Raw genomic sequence first — 19,227 nt, 5'->3', positions numbered from 1 at the left:
AAACTCCCCCGTAAAGTCTCCCATCGGGTTCCGCACCTTCGCTTCTGCAAGATACTGCCCGTAGACCCGCTTAGCAATTATAGATGTGGCCCGAAATGCGTTGTTGGGCGACGAGCCCCATTGTCAACCTATCGTATTATGGCCTCTTTTCCCCATTTCTCGATGTCCAGAAGTGGCAAGCCACTATTTCGCAATGGCTTGTTATTGCGCCCTGATTCAGATGGTGTTCTCGAACATCGTGATCTGTCCAAAATAATATTGCCTTTTCCCAGCGTCAGCCGATCGTGTCGACTGCCCTGGACGTCGAATTGCCGGAATATTTGGGTCAGCCAATCTTCTTTTCTCTTTTTTGAAATGGTGTCCTTCCCGGGACGTCCGCGCTGGGAGCTTCTCCGCCGCCGTCCGACGTCTTGCTGGGTATTTTGTGAGGTGGAGTTTAATGGCTTCGTTTGGCTCCCAAGGCGAGAAGCGGGCTCCCGGGATGCAGAATTAATTACGCCGCTTCTTCCCACAGGTGCGTGCTTGAGTGACCCAGAGACCTGCCCAGGCCGTGCCGTGGGCTTGTTTCGTCTCCCAGTTTGGGGGCGGCCTTTGGATAGCCGAACCGCCGGGAGAATATCTTTCGTTGATGGAGCCTGCCGTGCGGGTTTCACGGTGGTGGCGCTGGGCAGCATCGTGACGCTGAGCTCAAGCGATCTTGGCAGAATAACAAATAGAGCGAAGAATGAGAGACTAGAAGTAGCGTGGGAGGAGTAGAAGAGACATACAATCGTGGGTGGCAGCGTGATGTTTGGGTTTGGGATATGGCCGTCTTTATCACGCCCACGAGGGTCATTGCCCTGGCCTTGCCGCACGTAAGGCTACAGTTGCAGTCTTGAAACACTGCCCAGCCAATCGAAGACGAGGCGCTCCCTGATAAAAACGTCTCGGACCCCTATTTAGGCCAACTGCCACCTTTGGGCGGCTAGAACGAGGTATTGGAAATGCTTGGCCTGGCCGAACTCGATTGATGTCTGCCACCGGTCGCTGGATCTGGTTTGGTGAGGCTTTGGCGGCGGCTGCGTGTCCAACAATCTGTCAGACAGTACGTGTGTTCGGTCCATTGATCCCAAATTAGTGTATTCGTGTTGTGTTCGTGTTCTCGTTGTGTCTGCCCCTGAAGGACCTGCTTTTAATCTTAAGATCCTTGACCCACACGTGACATCCCACATATTCAACACAATGCCCCCTTACAGCCAAACGCCGAGTTTACTACCCGTTGGCTCATGTGGGGCTAGGGCCCCAGGCGAGCCAACCTAGCAAGCGAGGTTGGCCACAAAATTATGAGACAGCCACAAAAATGTGAGACCTCATCGAGGCACTTTTTCCCTCTTGAACTTGCGATTGAGAAAACAGCGCTAGTCCGAGGCGCAGGGGCTTACACGCCACCGAGGATGCCGACCCGACCCCTGCTGAGGATCATCAATGTTGTTTAAGTCGTCCCGTTAGGCGCGATGTGAGCCGTGGAGTAGCTGGCACGCCTACACGCTACTGCATGCGAGCTAACTGGTGTTTGCGAACTAGGGATGGGCACGTGTTTAATACACATGTGCATTAAACTGCTTTTTATTATAATGAAGCAGCTTTTTATTCCCATATAACTACCCATGACTGAAGCTGGCCAAGGCTGTGGAGAAATGGAGGCCGGAATCAGGATTATCTTGATCCTATGCACTAAGCCCGTTTTGGAGTACGCTAAGCCTAATATAGAATAGGAAATAATGCATATAAAGCGCGTCTTGCTTTAAATATTTAATGCAAAAAGCGCATTTTATGTAATGATGCAGCTTTAAATCCATCCCTATTGCGAACAGGTGTTCCATTGATTACTGGCGTGTCCCCCTGACGCCACATTGGATGGTTCCAGCTTGGAGTTCGATGCTCTCGTCTGGCACGGGATGGAAGGTCCCCGTTACCGTCTTCTTGAACCTAGTTGCATTTGAGGTCGTCAACCACGTGTTTTTCAGGCTCGATATCCATTCCCCCTCTAAGTTAACTAGATCTTCCGAGACGATCTGCTTGTACTCCGTCTCTTCTATTCAGCCGTTCAAAATAGATTCTGCTGATTCTTATCTAGATTTTCTCCGCAACGAAGCGCATGATACTGCTCCCATGACTCTGGCAGTTTTTCATCACCGTAAATGTCCGCTCCCGCTTCAACAGCGGCAGCTGACAAGGGCATTAGTCGCTAGAAAAATGAACCTGGACAGCACTTGCTCCGCCTAGGAGTCACCAAAGCCCGGACAGGCGGAGATTGCTTCGAATGTAGTGTCAAAGAAAGAGCTCCGTCGTAGGCTTGGTTTGATTTCGTCTTGTGCGAGAACGTCATTGTTGGGTTACGGGATTTCAGTGGTGCGTTGATTTGCGGCTCAGCAGGGTGACAGATCACCCTCTTTGCCGCCCCTGACGGCATGCTTCTCTGCGGCCATGTCCCCTTGTGACCGCATTCAATGGGGCAGCAGAGTCCAAGGCCAATATATATTTTTCCCGAAAGGGAGGATTGGGGATGCTACGGCAGACTTTACCGTAGTGTATTCTACATGTCGCTTACTTGTTTTGCCATCTTATCACGATACTGCATGCTCATATTATGCTGCCTTAGGAACAATGCTCGCAGGTCGCCTCGTCTTGTCACAGGTAGAAAGCCTGGTCCTCAGAGGATTGTGGTTTGCCAGACTCCCGCATGGAGATCGGCGAAACCCTAGCAACAGGCAACGCTAAGTCCAAAGGGCCGCAGCCCTATTTCCCCGAGCTAGTGGCTGGGGACCGCAGCCCTCTTTCACCTTGTCCCAACCGCATTTTGCTTCCGAAGTGCTATCGACTCTAAACCAAAGGCTTCTAAACCGCCGCCCATCCAAGCCATCAATTTGTGATATCGCATTTCCTACGAGCCAACGAAGCCTCCTTGCGCCAACCCTCCCCAATGCAGTCGCTTCGGCACTGAATATCATGAAATGACAAGTCACAACGACATGAGCTCCCGTTCCCAGCCTAATCTCCACATTGAGCCACCGAGGACCTGAGCATCAATATGTGATGTGGCTACAGAACCTGCATTTTGCATTACAAGGATACATCTGCAATTGCTTGGCTTTCTGCTGAAATCACTCGGATGAGAAGGGCCGACAAGCGATTAAAGAGGCATCACATCCCTTCCTATTCCACATGATAACTGCCAGGATCTTTAAACATGAGCTCCAGGGTCTACCCTGCTGTAAACCTACATTAGCCTTGTCATACAATACAGAGTGGTTGAACCAGCCTAAGCGCCGCCGCGAACAGTCCCCCTTGCAGGGTACATCAGCCTCTCCTGTCTTGCTCTACCTTAGGCTGCTCAGCCAGCTTCATCATACTTTTTTGTTACCGGCTCGTTCATCACTTTTAATTCTTTTCTCCCCAGGTCATTCCAAAATTAGCTGTGTGTATGGGCATACGTTATCCGAAAACCACCATCATGACAAGCCTCCAACATCCTCTGTCCCCCACCTTCGAGGGTTATGTATCATCAGGGATGGATGCTCTCATCCTCTTTGAGGCCAGCTTGTCTGGTCGGCTCAATCACAGCCCTCGCCAGATACACGATTGCGAGCGCAACTACCTCATCAGGAGCGGTAACGTCTTTATTTATGAGATGCAAGCGTCGGGCATCAGGCACTGGAAGGATGGCATCTTCTGGACTTCTGATCTCGTACCTGATGAAGAAGGCTTCCTCGTATATTACGAACTCGAGTCGCCGTCCCTTCTCGAAAAAAATGCGCGTACCACCAAGGAGGGTGAAAGGGAGCAGCAGAGTAACTCCAAGCCCGCCAACTGGCGTCCCAACAACGCCCTCTCTGTCCCTTCCGCCATGGTCCCCAACAGCACTATTGTAGGAGACACTCCAATCGAGCCCCGAATTGCTTCGTCCTATATCAAACCTCATGGCCTTCTCAAGAAGACATGCAGTGTGTCCTTCCAAGGAATTCCTCATCATCTGGTCAGCTACTATAGCGTCGACGATGTCACGAACGGCCACTTGGTCACTCCCACCAAGGACCCCAACCTGCGAGCTGTCATTCCTCGCTCGGGGCTTGTCATTCACAAGCCTTCCTCGCTTTCACCCAAATGCGTGAAGGAATCATCGGCGGCGGCTTCCGCACGTCCCGGTGGTGCGATGACCCCGAACAGTCGCGTCCACGGGAGCATCCTGCATTAAGCGATATCACTCCCTGGCTTCTCTGCCGCTTGGCTGTTTCGAGGCGCGTCTGTCACCACGCTCCTTTATGGATATCGGCGCGGGTAACTGCCTCCAGAAAAAGCAGCAGCACCAGCAGCCTACTTTTGTCACGGTGGTGCTTCTCAATGTGTCAAGCATCTCGTTGTCAGGGCCGAATGGGGACGTTGCGCTGTTGACGACACCGAGTTGGCTAATATCGCCCCGGTACTAGAGAAAGTTGCACTGCGCCGATTGAAAGGATTCAGCCTCGTTCTATGCCCCTTGCCTCTACTGATGAACAGGGCAAGTGACGAGGTAAGGGGCCCGTGGCACGGTCTCGGAATGCTCAAGGTCATTGCTGGTGCACCTTTGCCCAAGAAGTTTCGAAGTGGACAGGAGAACGAATGTTGGCGAGAAGTTGTGGACTTAGCAGAGGGAGTTGAAGTTCAGGACCGGGAATATCTTTTAATAGGCATGGCCCATTCACATCATTACAGGCTCTGACCAGACAAGCAGAAGGACACCAAAAGTGCTCGTTACGACAGTGGATGTACTTTAGCCCGTGGACTTTGAAAAGCTTAGACATACTGAAGAGAATGAGGTCTACCCAGCGAGTTTCGCCCAAGCTCAGGATGAGGTGCCAGCAGAGCCAATTGCTGTCAATCAATCGATCGATACTGTCAATGCCCACGTCGGTCCTCGAGCCTCCGACAAAGGGTCTGCGACGAACGAGAGTCGGCTATCGCGAGTGTCCTCCGCGAGATAGGGGCTCTCAGTGCGCCGCTACTACTCACTACTTTCGTGGTTTACTAGTGAGCCAGCCTCATGCTCCAGGAGAATCTGTTTCTGTGCACGTGCAACAGGATAGGGTTTCTTTTTTTTTTTTTTCATTCTACAGCACGTTCTGTGAAACGCGCAGGTCACTCTAAACTCCCGAGTTCCTCCTCAACCAAGCTTCTAGCCTCATCCATCTCTACATCAAACCGGTGAGGCGGTCAACTCTCCTCTTGCGAAGGAAGTTCTCACAGCTCGCGTCACAATCAATTACACAGACTCAAAAGACCTTTGGAGCTTGTCGTAGCCCGTGTCCGGATCGGCCCTTCTTGTCGTCCACATATGTCTTGTTGCGTAATGCTTGCGCGAGCCATAGGTATTAGCTGTAGCTCGACCTAGCTTAATTGACTGCACGTAGCAATCCGCGAAGTCGGAGACTTTGTCGAGGGTGTTCTTGCTCCACTACTTTACACACAAAAGCCTTCGTCAGGGGATATTCCTCACAATGTCTCCTCCTCCTGCTTCTTGCCTTTGCCATCCGTTCCCGCTGAGAATGTCACCCCCCTAGGCCGCTTCCAGATATGTGTCACCATTTGTTTCTCTTGAGCACCCCCTACCCGCTCTTCTCGGCTGAGCTCCCAGCCAAGCTGCAGCTCTTCCCTCCTGTGCTGCGATGCCGGGTCGTTGTAACTCTTCCTGCTTCACGCAATTCCCTTCGCTCAGACGGCCTGGCATCGTTTGGAATTTGCGAAGAAAAAGTAGGAGCCGACTCTGGCTCGGCACCTCTCTTATCCCAATCATACTTGCCGTCCTCAATCTCGCCACTGTTCTCCAGAGCTTGAGTAAGAAGGGCTCGCAGGGAATCGTAGTCCGGTTCTTGGCCGAATTTCAAGCCATGAATGTATTGGAGGCATTCATCAAGCTCATTGGGGCTGCTCTCACACAAATCCTTAATCGCCGTTGTTCGCTTCTTCTCGCCAATCCTCTGGCGCTTCTTCTCTCTAGGTGCCACCAAGCCTTGCCACGGCAGGCGTCCCTTAAGTAGGTGAACACGTGGAATAGTGCCTCAAGGTCATCTCGCCGCGGCTGTTCCCGTCCGAGGTGCGTATTGATGCTCATGTACCGTGCCGTGCCCGCTAGCGACTTACGTTCGCGATAAGGGATGTGTTTCTCGGTCTTGGGGTTTTGGTAATATTTCGCCATACCAGGGTCGATAAGAAAGATATCTTGTTGGGGAATTCCATTCCTGGCCTGCTGATCAGGAAATTATCTGATTTGATATCGCGGTGTATCATCCCTTCTGGTGTAAGACGTCCACTCTCGATATCTAAAGGCATCAGTGGGGTATCAGCAGACAGTTCGGAGACATGTAATGCTACGCACCATTTATTTTCCCACCATGACCACAGTCTTAAGCGTGAGCTTTCGCCCACCATCATCCAGCAAATCCTCCATGGAAGGCTCCAACAGCTCCATGATAAGGATATTATGGAGGAGATGCTGGCCAAAGTAGTAGACAAATGGGGTACCTTACACTAGCCTTCTGTTAACCACCACTAGTCCGCCGGGTGGCACCTCAGCTGTATGGATTCATACCACATTCTGCGAGGGCTCTGTACGTCCAGGGCCCATCCCTGTCGCTCGGCACGGGTGCATGACTAGCTGACGACCGGGCAGAAGGTCCATCGGTGGATCGGGCAACGAATGACTCTTCATTTCTCTATCTAAAGAGGGTCTGAAGGTTAGTCTGTTATAGTCAAAGTCTGCTGCCAGAGCTGAGACTTCTATGTGTTTGATCCTTCGGATAGTCTCTAGCCGACTTGGATAGCCCCTATCCTTATGACACTATTGAATGAGCGACCTGATCTTGATATGTGCAGACCAAAGGTGAAAAGAATCCATGCATTAGAGTTCATACCAACAGCCTGTCTTCGCTTCTTCAACAACAACGAAGACATTGAGATTCTTCGAAGGAACACCATCGGTGTTTGTGCCTCCATCATGGTGCCAGCAAACGAGCGACATCATGTCAGTCAATCCAGCACCAGTCCTGCAGGTACATGGCCACGAAGTTGGAAAATCAAATCTTATAGTCCGCTTTAGACATTGTAAGGTCAGCGTTTCAATGACCAATTTCTTCAGACGTCCAGCGTCCTCTTCTCATCAGCCAAAACGTGGTTTGCCTACTTGAGGCTACCGGCATTCCGGGAGGCAGTTCAGTAGCTGCAAAACTTGGTGCCTCTCGACGGAACTCAGGGCGGTCATCAATGCGAACGTTAACCAGATAGCAGATACAGATGCTTGACCCTTCTGACGCTTCTGGACGCGGAGCCCTGACGAACGACAAGCCACAATATGCATTCCGGTCGATTCCAACTCCCTGTATATTGAATAACATGGTTGGAACATACGAACTTCTAGTTATGGGGAAGCAGGATGTCCAATTTCTACGGCTTTACGGCTTTAAGGGGCTCGATATGGTAATTTCCTAAACAAACCTTCTAGAGACGTCGAAATCCTATGCCGTTTATATAACCAACGTGGGTTCAAGAGATGGATGGAAGTCTCATTATGGACGATCAGCTGCTGCTTAGCGGTCGATAGTTGGATCCTACTACTTTGTAGAAGCAATGGCTGCGGTTCTGAACCCCACAAGGGACGATTCGTCGCTCCAGATTCCCCATCTGCTGTTTACGCCATTTCAGTGACGCCAAAGAGGGCGGCCTTTCTTTGGTCTTGCGAGACTAGTCCCATCACGCCCATAAAAGAGCTTTCCAATCTTCCTCTTCCAGGTCCTGTGATGGAACGTAAAAGAGAAAACTCCTGGGCCGAGAGTTCTTTTGCCTCAGAGCGGAGTTAGCGACTATACCACCAGTGGACGTTGCGGATCAGCTGGCAACCAAAAAGTCCAATGTGTTTCAGACGAGGTGGTGAGATATGCGGCTTTTCTTCCTCATACGCACTACATCCATTTTCCCCCAATAGCATGAAAAACTTAGAAGCCTGTTTCAGTGTCTTATAAATCCGATGTCATTTTCTATCCTAGAACGGCAGATTCAGAAGCACATTCGAACCCATTTTTCGACACTAGGTAGGAGCTAAAATAAGCAACTTAAATCTCCGAATAAGACGCTGCCCGAATCAAAACCCTCATAGGGGGGTTTGAAACGGTGCTAAAACTGCCCTCAACCTCTTATTTAAGGCCATTTTGCCAAGGCATATTTGATACCCTTTTTTTCCTATGTCGATGAAAGCTAGTGACAACCTTCAGAGCGAGCCTGGGGCATGGGAGGCGCAGCCGCCTCCCCCAAAAGATAGATCACGATATACGTGACTACGGCGGTACTACAACTGCTTTCGATTCCATGTCTCTTCATCTTCAACCCAAAAAGATACGGGGTTCAGTCCAGGAACGAGTGATCGAGTTGAATCAAGAGAATGGAAGGTTACAACACGAGGCAACCTACTACGCAAATCTAGCCAACGGCGTGTTGAGGAATCTCTTGACTTCGCTTCAATACCGCATCAGCAGGATACGTTCTTCGATTAGTGACTGCAAAATGTCAATCGAAGGACGTCAGCTAGCCGTCGAAATGAACCAACAGGCTGACGATAGTCATCACAAAAGGGAGCTGTGGTTCAGTAGAAAAACAACCCAATCCTACGAAACTGGTGGTTCTGTGGGGGAAGGACTAACAATGAGGCCAACCCCTTTCCTATGCTGCGCCCAGGCTACCGCACTTTGCCGCAACCCCCTGGGATTCATGACAGTTCTGTACTTGGAGCTCTTGTGGTGAGGCTGACTCAAGAAAACGGTAAGTTAAGGCAGTCAATTTCGTTAAATAGAAAGCTGGTTTTTCAGGTGCTGGTACTCCTGATACCTCAAATACAGCATCTTATTCTTGGTCTTCGCTCAGCAATCGACGAGGGAGACGTCATACTCAGACAAGCAAACGATGCATGGGGACGAGAAATCAGTTTTGTTGCACAAACCTGCACTGACACAGAACCTGAACACCCATCCACGAACAAAGCCTCTTGCCCATATATAGCGAAGCAGGGACAAGGTTCTACTTCATTACGAACTTGGATACCACAATGGCCAAAGCCAAAGTACCAAGACAGTGCAGAGAACCAAAATGCCATATCCCCCACCGAACTCTGGCGCCATCGCAGAATCCTTGAATTTGAGTGTTCTTCCTACAGAAAGTTGATTGAAGAGGTACTGGTACAAGTAGTACCAGCGATAGAGTCTCACTCAAACGGGCTCCAATTCATCATGGAAAACTATGCTGCACGAGACCGTAAAATCAGGTGCCCATTTCAGGAGAGGCACAATCCTTGAACTCGGAAACATGTTGAGCAGCCGTATTCAGTCCCTTGTGTTAGTTCTTGTGATGTTAGTAGCGGTAGTTTGTTTTACATGAATGCTTCATATAGTTATTTGTATTTAAAAGATAAGGTTTTGGACAATGGCCGTATTGTAGCACCGCCATTGCTCCTGTGAAACCGAGTATTGCGACTTCTCCCCAACATGTCGGATATTTTGGTGAAATTGTGTGTGTATTGATGATTGTGATAGTACTGTAGATCCATGAGAACTGTCTGAGGTTTTATCGACAAGATGCACTGAGTTGTGCAGCTCTTTATACATAAATGAAAGTGTTGCCTGTGTTAGCAGCAGCAGCTGCCTTGCAGTCAGTTGCTCCAGTGGGTGCCGGGGCTTGGTATGCGGCACTTCCTCTTTCAGCATATATTCAACACAACACTACTTTTGTCTCACAAGAACCACGCAAAGGGAACAATAATGAAGACCACGGCCAAACAGGCATGAGTCTCCGGAAGATGCGACATACTCCAAAACAAAAATCTCCCGCATAGGATCATTCACTTCTTGGCTTTAATTGCACAACTTGTTCTACGTCAATCTCTCATAGCGTATTTGTTAGACGCGAGGCTTCGCTTCGATTTCCGCGCGGCATCCTTGATACTTTTGCTAACTTGCATATTTGTCAAACTAGTATGCCCGGAACCCGGTTATTTAATCTCAGAACACAGAACTATGAGAAACATTCAACCTAATCTGGAGGGAGAAAGTATTTAGAGCTGGCCGGGCAGAAGTAGAATTTCGGACGGTAACGTTATAGAATCGTGGCAGCCATGTGGAAGCGAGTTTTGCCATCGATTATCTGTATTTTGCCTAATCATCGTTCTATTGTGACTCCCAAAGCTATTGCCCTACATACCATTGTTCAATTTCCATCACTACACTCAGGTCCAATATTGGTGAGGATAGAGCAAGTCAAGATGGAGGAGTCGATATCATCAGACACGGCAACGCAAATGTCCAAATGCTGTATTGAGGAAGCGACAATTCTGCATGAAACTAAGGACAGGAGTTTTGGGCTAGAACGTCGAAGAGTTCCAGAATCTGAGATGAATCGCAAAGAAAAGACATTTTCGGACCTTGAAACCTCCATCGTTGGTAAGTGAACGGAGCCAGTGTATCATACGGTGACCTATATATGTCCCGTCTCCTTATGAACATCTATTCGATCAGCAAAGTTTCGATTGAACCAACAGAAACTATTCATTCAAGTTTCACAATATCACTGCCCACGCCCTTGTCAGATGATGGCAAACCCATCAGCCTTCGATACACCGTCGCCTCCTCATGTTATGGCCCTTCCCCCGACGGAAGTCCATCAGTTGGTGCGATTTTTGCACGACCGGAACCGCCTTCTGACGGTGGAGAACGAGAGGCTCCTGGAAGAGTATGAAACCTTGGAAAAAGACGTCATACACAACGAGGCCCTCGTCTCGTGGCAGCACAGATTAGTCAGTCTAGGAGAAGAGCACATCAAGCTACTAGAGACAATCATTCAAGTTCAACGCGAAGGAGGGTCTCAGTCAACGCCTTTGCCAATGGATGAAAGGATCGAATTTCAACCTCAAACCTTTAGTTCTCCGTTGAACACCCCACCAGAACTGCTTCCACAATCACGTCAAATACCGGTAACTGAGGTGCCGAAGGATGAAGAGCGGCGAACAATCAATCAAGATGATCAGATAGTCTGGCCTAGACACGGCCAAGGGCATGGCTCGGAAGACGAGGGTCATCCTACTTCATTCTATTAACTATTCAACAGTTTACGCTGCTAAAATCTGTTCTGGCTAGTGAAGCAATGAAAACGCAATCTCATCTAAGCCTATCTCTATGTAAAATTTGATGAACCATAGATGGATGATCATAAAATGGAGGGAAAATGAGAAAAAGGCCATATATCAAAACATCACGAGCAAGACATGTTTTTTTTCCATGTATCTACAGTTTAATACGAAATCGATTCTCATCTCATCTCCGGAAATTGGAAGATCTCTTTATGCAATCATAGGCACTTCGATAAATTTATCACGAATTTATCTAACGGATTGGAGAGAGCGTTACGCTGTTCTATCCTGGATCGATCAAGTCACTTGAAGCTTCGTGTCTTAGAATATGTCACGGGCATAACACGAGACATTGATATCGACCCCTCGTCTACATAAGAAAAACGCAAATCAGAAGACATCCTCTGTTGACCACACCGTCACAATATTCGACCATCGTATTGTCTTCAGCCAAAAGGTTCGCTACCTTTGCTAAACATCCCCAAAGGGTCTATTGTTCCAAGTTCTCCCGTCGCTCCGTGATGCGATTGGTCTTGTTTCCCTTGCATCATAGAGCCGCTTCCCTGAAAATTGGCCGGCAAAGTCTTCTCGGCGAAGCCTTTCGGCTTTTCTGGTATTCTACAACGTTCAGCGTGTCGACATTTCCCTTGAGTTAGAAGAAATCACTCACTGCTTGCGCAATGCCGAAACCCTGCAAGCAACCACGTTAGACAAAAGACACAGCAAAAATTCAACGCCGATACGTACTGCTGTGTGACTTCCCTCATTCTATCCATCCAATTTAGTTATTAGCAGGAGCGGCAACAGGGGGAATGGGAGGAAGGAGGCTGAAGGCCGCTACGTACTGCTGAACCAATTCCCTCGTTCTATTCCAAATATCGGTTAGCATATAGTGGAAGGAAAAACGAGACCCCCCGCATTATTCAGTGCTAACCTTTTGTCCAGGCGATGAATTCTAAAGGCATATAGTGTTAGCACACTAGGCTTTAAATGTGGCAAATTGGCAATAAGGGCAACCCAAGTGGGAGGGGTGTTGGGGAGAATCACTGTTGGCTTTGTTCCCTCCTAAACTCGATGATCAGATCCTTGAGCTGCTCCAGCTCTGAACGACTTGGACTGGTATTCTCCTCGCCGGAATCGCTAGCAGAGTCGCCATCATAATTGCCGCCATAATCGCCTCTTCTGTCTGTTCAGCTTGTGCCTACGAGGGCAGCTCTCTATGCTGGTATGAAACGAACCTTTCAGACTCATAGTCGGAGCTTTCCCCTTCTGGTGTCTGATCGGATGGAGACCGCGGCCCGTAGCCCCCTCTTCGATCATTGCCGGCGGTCTGCGCATCACGCCGGGCCACTTTCTTTAGTCTCGAATGGGTCGACCTAGGTGGGTCCACATCCTGTGAGTGACGAGACCGAGCCTTGGATGTACGTGACTTCCGCTCTGTCCGTTGCTGTGCTGAGGGGTATGGTCTTGCACGAGAGTCACGAGTGCTAGAATGATGCTTCCGCGAAGATTGCTTCATGACGGGATGCGCGGTCGAAATTGGGAGCGAAAACGATGCTTAGAAAAAAATGGACATGTGAAGCTGAGCATGAAACCGCTCGATTATCGGGCGCGATCGGCAGCATTCGAAATATATACTTGTCGACCTACTTCGGCTGTGCGGTACTGTACAGCTTGAACCGGTAATGATGAACGCCACCAACATGCACAGCAAGGGTCCCGGGTGCAGCCTCGAGGATGGCTCTTGGCAGGCTCGGGCAGCTGCTTGTCTTGTATGGTCCCCTCACAAGAAGAGCAGAAACTGGCTGTTGTACCCCCACGCGCCCCGGAGCTGCCATTGCTTGTAAAACGAGCTGCGAGCCTGTTACCCATCAACTGCTGGATGTTGTGCTATTCCTCACTCCATTACTTGCTCTTCTTTGTATCTCGGATTGGAAGGGCAAAAAAGGGCCACTGTTGTCCACCTGGACAGCCGTGGCAGTGTCTCGCTGGGCGTGTGCTGGTGGGTGGGTGCCAGCCGTTTCGCGCCGGGGTGTCATTACCATGTTGAAAGCTGAAAAGCGGCGAATTCGGCGGTCCTATCGGGGAACTCATCCTTGACGGGCCGGGGTGGGAAAGTGCTGAAATTAGAGTGGTTCCAATAGAAGCGGCAGTTGCAGCCAGGGCCACTTTGACTTTGACAAGCGGGACTGATCATCACGTCGGGAATCAGCCGCAACGATGGATGATGTTTAGTGTGGCTACGAAATGACAAATCGATGTAAATGGCCCCATATGAAGGAAGTTGACAGGTCACGTAGATTACGAGGGCAGTCGGAGGCACCGAGTCAGAAGGAGGGCAAAGCGCAGGGAAAACCAATATAGACTTTTCTCCACTGAATTAGTCTATCAACGCGTGCTGTGGCAGAGAGCCAAAAAAGAAGGGCCTCGTTCCGTACGACTCGTGCACATGCAGGGATCCTGGGAAAGAATTTTCTGACCGTTGTAGCGACGTACCACCCCGCCGATCGTGCGTGCTGCGCAAGGGTTCGATTCGGCTGTCATACCTGCATTGCAACACCTGCATGCAGACGCGGTCACGTTACTTGCTCTTTTTTTTTTTTTTTTTTTTTTTTTAACGCTCCAGAAAAGAGAGCAGTTCGGTAGCTTGACCATGAGGTCGAGAATATACGATACCAAAATACACGCACTGAAATTGCTCAAACTACTCGGCGCTACGGACCTGATTCTCGGGGTAAGGGACTAGGGATCATCGAGCCCTTGAGAAGGGCTTTGTGCGTAACGAAGCTGCGGAGCCGCGCGCAAATGGCCAGATCTGAGCATGACACGCAGCTCTGGTCTCAAGGAACGCTCGAGGGTTAATTCGGCATCTCGGGCCCTTTGCAGCTCTCCGTCGCAGTGGAAGGGAACATCTTCATAACCATGTGTGGGGGATGCTTTCCAAGATGTCCGGTTCCGCGAGGTGGGCGGTCCCACAAATGAGGTAGGATCCTTTGTGGAGATTTTCTTCAAGGCGAAAGAGGTCAAGGTGACAGAATGCCGTATGTGAGATGCAACGCAACAGCCAAAATGAGACAGTGAGGATGCACGAAATATTGTGTTGCTGAACAGTGGGGTGGGTTAATCTCCGTAGAGCCCCTATCGTGTATGAGAGCCTCTATTTCACTCAATTGTCCTGGGGTGCACAAATGCCATGTCTGAGCCCGTTCCCTGACGATGTAGAATTGAGCATGCGAAACGGAGAACCAAGCTTTCACTTCTTCATAGCGGCTTATAAGGCCTCCTGGTGGCTATAGCGGTGCCAGTGGCGCCGTGTATTGGCCCTGAGCCGGTGCAACTGCTCGATGGCAACACTGCCGCGGTTCAACTGAGTGTGGAGATCTCGCTCCATGCGCACAAGCAGCTAAGTTAGTGAGGCCGCTACCGGCCGTTATTAGCTGACGTGACCAGAGCGGGAGCATCGCAGGTGGGTTATAGGAACCATTCCGAGGCCGATGGAGACGCTACAGACGTGGTCTGATCGGAAGCCCTCCCCGTGATGACCAGTGATTGCGCCGATTCAGCCATAATGTAGCATTTCGTTTCGTGGCTTCACCAAGTGGGCACCGGAGGGTGGGGGATAATCCTCCGCACAATTCAATCGTAAGTGGGATTTCGATGCGCGAGTGCAACGGCCAATCTCGATCTGGTCAAGCACGTACCCCAACAGGGATCCGAAAGCGACTGAACAAGGCAAGGCGGGGACAAGCGGGGAGAAAGGACCCCTCGCCGACTGTCACTTACTGTTGGCTCTAAAAGACGTCCAATGTGGACTTCCTTCATATTCCCCTCCCATCCCATCTTCTGGCCTATCTCGACCTTTACACCGTCCCGACATTCTGGTAACGAGCGAATATGGCGAAATTGACCTGGCGACAGAGAGCATGGGTCGTCCAGAATGGACTTCACAGTGGCCAACCTTGGCAATGGCCCGTCGGGGACAGCGGCCGTCCGTTTCGAGACTCGATATCGCACCTAGACGATTCCGCACGACTGTTCAAAAACTGGGCACGATACCGGCGAGATGACCGAAAAGAAATGGGTTGAGGTGGTAGTTGTTTTCGCTCTTGGAAGAGGAGAAACGTCCGCCAAAAACATCTTCGTCAACGGCACGGGATGGCCTGCAGGAAGCCTCGTTCGAAGGGGTCTTCTCGCCGAAAGAGTCTCGCCCGAGAGAGCCCGGCCTAAGACGGGAGCATCCAGGAGACCCTGATCCAGCAGGGTCTCGTCCGAAAGGGCCTCGGCCATGGGATCCTGCGTGGGTGGGCCAGGTGATGCGAAAGAGAGGCATGACTGCGATACACAAGAATTACAAGTTTGGCAAAGAATGCAACACTACGGCCATCTTGTTCTTCTACAACAAGATCCACGACTTCTGGGACGGCTCAGTCTACAACCCAGACGGTGAACCGCTGCCAGAGGCGAACGCAATCGTACGCACAAAGCCACACGGTACCCTTTTTCGACGGATGGCTAATGATGGCGGCAATTACAGATACGAGATATACTGAAAAGACAGGTCGAGTCCGATGATGGCGAGCTCGTCCGACACACGGCGAAAGAAAGGAAGCAGATGGCCGAAGCAAAGCCCTACAGAGTGCAAAAGCAGACAACGGAGCGCAACCTGCGGCGCAGAAAGCCACCTGCGGATGCCCAGCGAGCATCACACGCCTCTCCAGCCCTCACGCAGATCACAGTCGCGGGAAGCGAGTCAGTACTTGGGGATCGGGGTGCGAGCATATGGAGCATGCCGGGTACCCCAGCGTCTCCGATCGTTGGACCGCTGGATAACTGCGATGACAACGAACGCGACGAGCCCGAGGACGACGGCGTCGACGAAGAGATTGCCCCGACTGGTCTTGCCGTTTCTGCAGCGGATCACGACCAGGATGTGTTCCGTCGCCAACAGGAACCACGGACATCTCCACCTGCTGCGATTGAACACGACGCCGAAGGTGAGCCCTATGAGGCGGCAGACGGCGGCGCAGCTTTCATGCATGATGGAGCAGGCGAGCCAATCCACTTCGAAGAGCCCCAGGAGCAGTCAGCGCCCTACGAATTCATCGCGATGATGGCCGGCGACGACGCCTGGATGAGCATGGACATGTCCATGGCAGGCTTTCAGGGCACGGCGGACTTTGGCGTGGACGGCCTCGGCGATCTGAATTTGGACATCGACATGGCCATGGACATGCTCAGCAATGCCGGCGGCGAGCTGCAAGAGCCCCTGGGCAGTCCTAGTCCGAAGGCGCCCACGGCGAGCTTGTCTGCGACCAGCGCCGTTGCGTCAGCTGCATCTCCTCATGAAGCAGCTGGCGGAAACCGGCAGACCAGCAGCGCGACCACAACCGACGAGTCAGCACCGCAGCCAGCTCCCGAACCGGACTGGTCGCCTACGGCCAATCCCAACAACGAGACGACCAGAGCATCGCAACCAGCGCCAATCGCCTCCGCACAATCGCCAAACCCGCCCGTCACCACGACCCAAGCGCCGTACCGCTGCACGCCGGAAGAGGTGCTGGTGGCCATGCAACAAGCTTTAGTCGGCCTGATTGCTGAAAGAGGATGGAACTTGGGCCCCTACCAAGATTTTGGCGGGGTGAGAGAGCCCCATGCACCAGTAAACATGTCGATCCCTGTACTAGCTTGAGGGAAATAAATATGAAGGGAAAAAAATATGAGGGGAAATACTATGAGGGGAAATAAATATGAGGGGTTCATTGAAATGGAGAAGTAGGTTCCGGTATAGGGAAGTGGGGGAAGGGGAAAAAAAAAAGAAAGGAAAAGAAAAGAGAATGAAGGAAGGTGTAGGGTAACTATTTAATACTTGGGCTACTGGAAAACACTGGTGGGCGCGTTACCACGCAAAGGGCTCAGTCTTAATGGCATAATACATTATCAAGTTTTATTGCAACTGGATGTATTCTAATAAAGGAATAGAGACCAAGGTTGCTCAAGGTTCTCCACCAACTGATTGAGAATGACCTTGACCGGTCAATATAGAGCTTGACACGCGGGACTGTTGTCCTGCGCGTAAAACGCCTTCACCTGCGGGCCTTGCATATAATTGCGGAGCAGCCATCCAAGATAGGTCCCCTTGTGCCACTCGCCGTCGCTCGATGGGCCATCTACTAAAGCGCCAATTTTTTGCAGTGTATGCGAGTCTTCCCTTAGCCTTTGTTGCCATTCGACAACCTGAGTCTCGTCAACGGCGCCGGATGGCACGACAATGATGATGGTCTTCAGCCGAGGGAAAAGGGCGAGCGCTTCAAAAATCAGGAACACGTCGGGACTGTCGGCAATGTCGATGGCGATGTGCGTTATAGACAGACTGAGCCCTCTTAACCGAGAACCGACGACTGTGGCCGCGGGAACAAGAAACACCGTTCGGGGCACATAAACACGTTCGGGGAGCCAACTGGGGGACCTGCTCGACCGCGTGCATTGGACCCACTCTCTCCTCGCCTCACGGCATACCAGCGCTACAGGCGGTAGACGGCTGGCTTTCGCGTGCCGGTGATTGACCGAAGCTCTGTGGCGGCCTTCGGAGAAGGAGCAGACGACTACGGCAGGATCTACGGCGTCAAAGGCCGTCTTCCAGATCATCAGTCGGACCTCGACTGGAAGGTGGCAGAAGTGTGGGAAGCATGAAATGGCCTTGTCCTTGGTGCCCCTCCTGGCGTCTGTGTGTGACTCTTCGTTCTCTGTATCTATGACTGCGGCATGAGAGAACCCATGGTTGTGCACGTAATTTGACGCCATCGAATCGGCATTTTTCAGATTCGAGGATTCGCTCGGCAGGGATAAGGTCGACCAGCGCTAGGGAGAGGGGAGGGAGCGAGCAGAGCGCTTGGGATACCTTGCCATTTCTTATATCCTGCTTGCCGTTGCCATCCTCCTCCTCGACGTCTCGAGGCTTGCCATGGTGGAAGAGGGCCATGCACGAAGGCTTACCGTGGACGCTGGGACCCGCCGAAAGAGCCTTGCACGCGTTTAGGGAAGAAGTCTAAAGTGGCTGAAAAAGACGAGTTCGAAAGGGAAGGGAAACCGATTGATGCCTGGCTGGTTGCTGGCTGACCCTCCAATGAAGAGGCCGTTGCTGGACGCGAACCTATCCGCCACGTGACACATCACGAGTGTAGCTGAGCGTGTAGATAGTTTTTCGCCTATAAGTGGACTTGCGCCACGCCTTCATGTGGGCTTGCACTGATTTTGATGTCGACGGAGATGGCAAAACCAGACTTGGCCCGCATCGCTGCAGGTACCTACCCGCACAGGTCACTTGGCAACAGGTCAGGAACAAGGAAACAGTCACAACAAAGGCATACATCGTACGCTTACTTGCGACAACAAAAATGGGCCAAGAACAAGACCTCTTATGCGCCTGGCACCGGCAGAGGTCAAGGCATGGGTGCTCACGATCAGCTTGAGCCAATGCTGGTGGACAGTGTTGGCAGAATGAACATGACATTGGCTAGAGGGGACGAAACCAACCCAGGTGTTCCCGACATCGTTATTTACCCCCCGCCGGGTGATGGCGACATGGATGTGGAGAGGAAAGATAAGGATGTTGAAATGCTCTGTGCGAGGATTGACGCCCAACTTGGGAGGGGGGTTGAGATGAGTGTGTTAAAAGAGGAAGGGTCTGGAAACACATAGGAGCACTGGCACAGAGTTTCTGGAGAGAAGTAGCTAGTGTTAAATCAACGAACCCGTATTCAACAGCATCGCTATTCCTCAACGAAACTGAAACAAGGTGGTCCCCCGACGAGAAAGAGAGAAGAAGAAGGAAAAAAAAAAAAAAAGAAAAGAAAAGAAAAGAAAAGAAAAGAAAAGAAAAGAAAAGAAAAGAAAAGAAAAGAAAAGAAAAGAAAAGAAAAGAAAAGAAAAGAAAAGAAAAGAAAGAAAAGAAAAGAAAAGAAAAGAAAAGAAAAGAAAAGAAAAGAGAACTAGCCTGCTCGAGTAGAAGCTGCAATTCACCCTAATTAAAATCTCCCTTCAGCTTGACC

At 50.9% G+C, this 19,227-nt stretch overlaps 6 protein-coding genes across 6 annotated transcripts; 3 read left to right on the top strand and 3 right to left on the bottom strand.

Moving 5' to 3' along the window:
• Positions 1-3,493: 3,493 nt before the first annotated feature.
• On the top strand, positions 3,494-4,234 carry MRS44_013550 (uncharacterized protein; the record flags this gene model as incomplete). The annotated part of the gene is made up of 1 exon (XM_065617020.1): positions 3,494-4,234. The coding sequence occupies one exon, from the start codon at positions 3,494-3,496 to the stop codon at positions 4,232-4,234; it is 741 nt and encodes a 246-aa protein (XP_065473092.1).
• A 1,274-nt stretch (positions 4,235-5,508) lies between these two features.
• MRS44_013549 (uncharacterized protein) lies at positions 5,509-6,211 on the bottom strand (the record flags this gene model as incomplete). Its single annotated transcript, XM_065617019.1, has 3 exons — positions 5,509-5,572; positions 5,626-6,025; positions 6,157-6,211. The coding sequence occupies 3 exons, from the start codon at positions 6,209-6,211 to the stop codon at positions 5,509-5,511; spliced, it is 519 nt and encodes a 172-aa protein (XP_065473091.1).
• Positions 6,212-10,315: 4,104 nt separating this feature from the next.
• MRS44_013548 (uncharacterized protein) lies at positions 10,316-11,146 on the top strand (the record flags this gene model as incomplete). Its single annotated transcript, XM_065617018.1, has 2 exons — positions 10,316-10,493; positions 10,608-11,146. The coding sequence occupies 2 exons, from the start codon at positions 10,316-10,318 to the stop codon at positions 11,144-11,146; spliced, it is 717 nt and encodes a 238-aa protein (XP_065473090.1).
• Positions 11,147-12,222: 1,076 nt separating this feature from the next.
• MRS44_013547 (uncharacterized protein) lies at positions 12,223-12,698 on the bottom strand (the record flags this gene model as incomplete). The annotated part of the gene is made up of 2 exons (XM_065617017.1): positions 12,223-12,361; positions 12,418-12,698. 2 exons carry the CDS (start codon positions 12,696-12,698, stop codon positions 12,223-12,225), a joined length of 420 nt encoding a protein of 139 aa, XP_065473089.1.
• A 2,809-nt stretch (positions 12,699-15,507) lies between these two features.
• MRS44_013546 (uncharacterized protein) lies at positions 15,508-16,868 on the top strand (the record flags this gene model as incomplete). Its single annotated transcript, XM_065617016.1, has 2 exons — positions 15,508-15,651; positions 15,738-16,868. The coding sequence occupies 2 exons, from the start codon at positions 15,508-15,510 to the stop codon at positions 16,866-16,868; spliced, it is 1,275 nt and encodes a 424-aa protein (XP_065473088.1).
• A 344-nt stretch (positions 16,869-17,212) lies between these two features.
• MRS44_013545 (uncharacterized protein) lies at positions 17,213-17,980 on the bottom strand (the record flags this gene model as incomplete). Its single annotated transcript, XM_065617015.1, has 1 exon — positions 17,213-17,980. One exon carries the CDS (start codon positions 17,978-17,980, stop codon positions 17,213-17,215), a length of 768 nt encoding a protein of 255 aa, XP_065473087.1.
• Positions 17,981-19,227: the final 1,247 nt, after the last annotated feature.

Source organism: Fusarium solani (genome assembly GCF_023522795.1).
Source record: "Fusarium solani strain SB1 chromosome Unknown bctg00000009, whole genome shotgun sequence".
NCBI classification, from domain to species: domain Eukaryota; kingdom Fungi; phylum Ascomycota; class Sordariomycetes; order Hypocreales; family Nectriaceae; genus Fusarium; species Fusarium solani.
Note: the sequence above shows the minus strand (reverse complement) of the source record. Positions and strands in the feature narration are given on the sequence as shown.